Source organism: Mus pahari, chromosome 14 (assembly GCF_900095145.1).
Source record: "Mus pahari chromosome 14, PAHARI_EIJ_v1.1, whole genome shotgun sequence".
In the NCBI taxonomy this organism is placed as follows: domain Eukaryota; kingdom Metazoa; phylum Chordata; class Mammalia; order Rodentia; family Muridae; genus Mus; species Mus pahari.
This window is the reverse complement of record NC_034603.1, coordinates 25,675,540-25,677,627: the sequence shown is the minus strand read 5'-3', so window position 1 is coordinate 25,677,627 and position 2,088 is coordinate 25,675,540. Positions and strand designations below refer to the sequence as shown.

The window sequence follows — 2,088 nt, the reverse complement described above, 5'->3', positions numbered from 1 at the left end:
ACACTCCAGAAGAGGGCGTCAGATCTTGTTACGGATGGTTATGAGCCACCATGTGGTTGCTGGGATTTGAACTCCGGACCTTCGGAAGAGCAATCGGGTGCTCTTACCCACTGAGCCATCTCACCAGCCCCTGAGCTGGTTTTGAACTCCCCACTCCCTTTGTCTCAGATTCCGGAATGCTGGGGAGAGCAAACACATTGCACGAGACCCGAAACTAAAGGGTGGCAGTGAGCTATAGTCACGGTGGACACAAGCACCTTGTGTACAGCCATACAGGCAATAGCTGGCCTTACAGGGAAAGAGGTGGGATGTACTACGGGGGGTGGGGGGGTGTAGCTCATGTCAAACACAGCATCTGACTGAGGACAGACAGATGACCAAAGATGTTGAATACCTGACTGGGATTCAGCTGAGACATGCACGGAGGCACACTATCCAGCCCCGGCTGCTAACAGGGATGCAGCCACCAACACCTCTGACTGGGCATCACGGCATTTAGGCAACAGATGCAGGCGTTTGTCAGACTTGAACTGGTCTGCGCTGGAGTTTGAGTTATTTAATGCATTTCATTGCCATCCAGGAAGCAGAGGCTAGAACCCAGGCAGAAGGGAGTTCAGTGGGTCCCTGCTCTGCAGGGCGCCTGCTGGAAGGCAGGCTTATATGGTGGCACTGCAGTCTTCTCTGGTTTGGGAAAGGATGCAATTGGGGAGTGGGGCCCTGCTCAGGGGGGTCACTGTCCCCATGCTCCTGGTAGCCTCTAAGAGTAGCAGTCTCTAGCTTATGAAAAGACTGGTTGTTTTCCTGTTTGGCATTCCTCAGGGAGGGCCAACGGCATCTGGGAAGATGTCCACCTCCCAGTGGGTCTTATCTGGAGCCCAGCTCCCATTAAGGGGATGTTCACAGAGCAGCGGGCCTGGAGGCTGTCATTAGAGACATTCACCACTAGAGGGCTCTGCTGCCTTGCCGTCTAGTCCATGTTCCGGCTCAGCAGTATTTGAAGTTGGGAAAATGAATGGCTCTCTGAGGGGGAACTGCTGGGAACTCAGGACAGAGGGTCCCCCAAGGTTATTTTTGGGGTCGTGTGGCTGCACTCTGGCCTCTCTAGTATCTCAAACAGCACTGTGTCTTTTCAGAGGTGTCACTCAGTTTTGAGGTTCTCTTTCTTTATTTCTAATAAATTTTAATTCCCCAGTAAACGCACCCCATACTCCCAAATCTTGCTAATGATTATCCCTTGAAGCTAGCAGTCAATTTCAACCCCTGATATGGTTTTCAGGTCAGTCACAGTTTTACATGTTTTGGGGGAGGGTGAAGAAGATAATCGTTTATTTATTTACCCCCACTCCTGCCTCCCACCAAGGTTTTCAACATATGCCTGCCTGACATATTCCTTTAAATTACCCCTGGCCGAGCTTTGTACTTCCATTAGCTCCACCACAAGTAACCCTCCTGTGAAATGACCAGTTCACTCCACCCAACACATCAGTTTCCTGTCTTTTTTTGGTGCTGAAAGTATCAGAAAGGACGGAGTTTGATTCGTCAAAGCTCCAAACCCAGCCTCAGAGGACGCCGTCAGGCAGTCTCCACGTGGCCAGGCAGGGCTTCACCCAAGTTCCTTTTGGCTGGATTTCATTTGGAAATCATCTACCAACCATTCAGCCTTGGGGACCCAGGAAGCCTCCATGCTGCCACAGGCTGTCACCAATCCCCTGGAAAGCCACCAACTTACCCGGGCCAGGCTGACTCCGGCAGGGACCTTGTAGGGCACGTACTTCCTGTAGATGTGGCCCACTCTGGAGCAGGGGATGTCCTCCATGCGGCCCCCACACATCCACACCTGTAGGGGGAGAAGAGAGGACGAAGGTGACAACTCTATCCTAATGTCCCCATGTCCTCAGATGCCAGCACGCAGCCTGCGTGGGCTTCACAGGTCCTGAACTCAGAACGGTGCGGAAAAATTCTACAAAGTGCAGAAAGCGGCCAAGTGTGCACAGGGACAGGCACAGATGCTGGGTCATGGACGTTGGAGGCCAGGCGTCCAGTGGGCTGTAAGGGAAGGGAGGGGAAGGGAAGGGGAGGGGAGGGAAG

The 2,088-nt window shown here is 52.9% G+C and overlaps 1 protein-coding gene across 1 annotated transcript in view; it reads right to left on the bottom strand.

Annotated features, from left to right (window-relative positions):
• Nucleotides 1–2,088, bottom strand: part of Galnt10 (polypeptide N-acetylgalactosaminyltransferase 10) — a 144,189-nt gene that overhangs the window by 9,048 nt on the left and 133,053 nt on the right. The window contains exon 8 of the mRNA XM_021211815.1: nucleotides 1,730–1,837. Coding sequence (XP_021067474.1) covers nucleotides 1,730–1,837 — 108 coding nt within the window. The remainder of the gene's footprint in view (nucleotides 1–1,729; nucleotides 1,838–2,088) is intronic.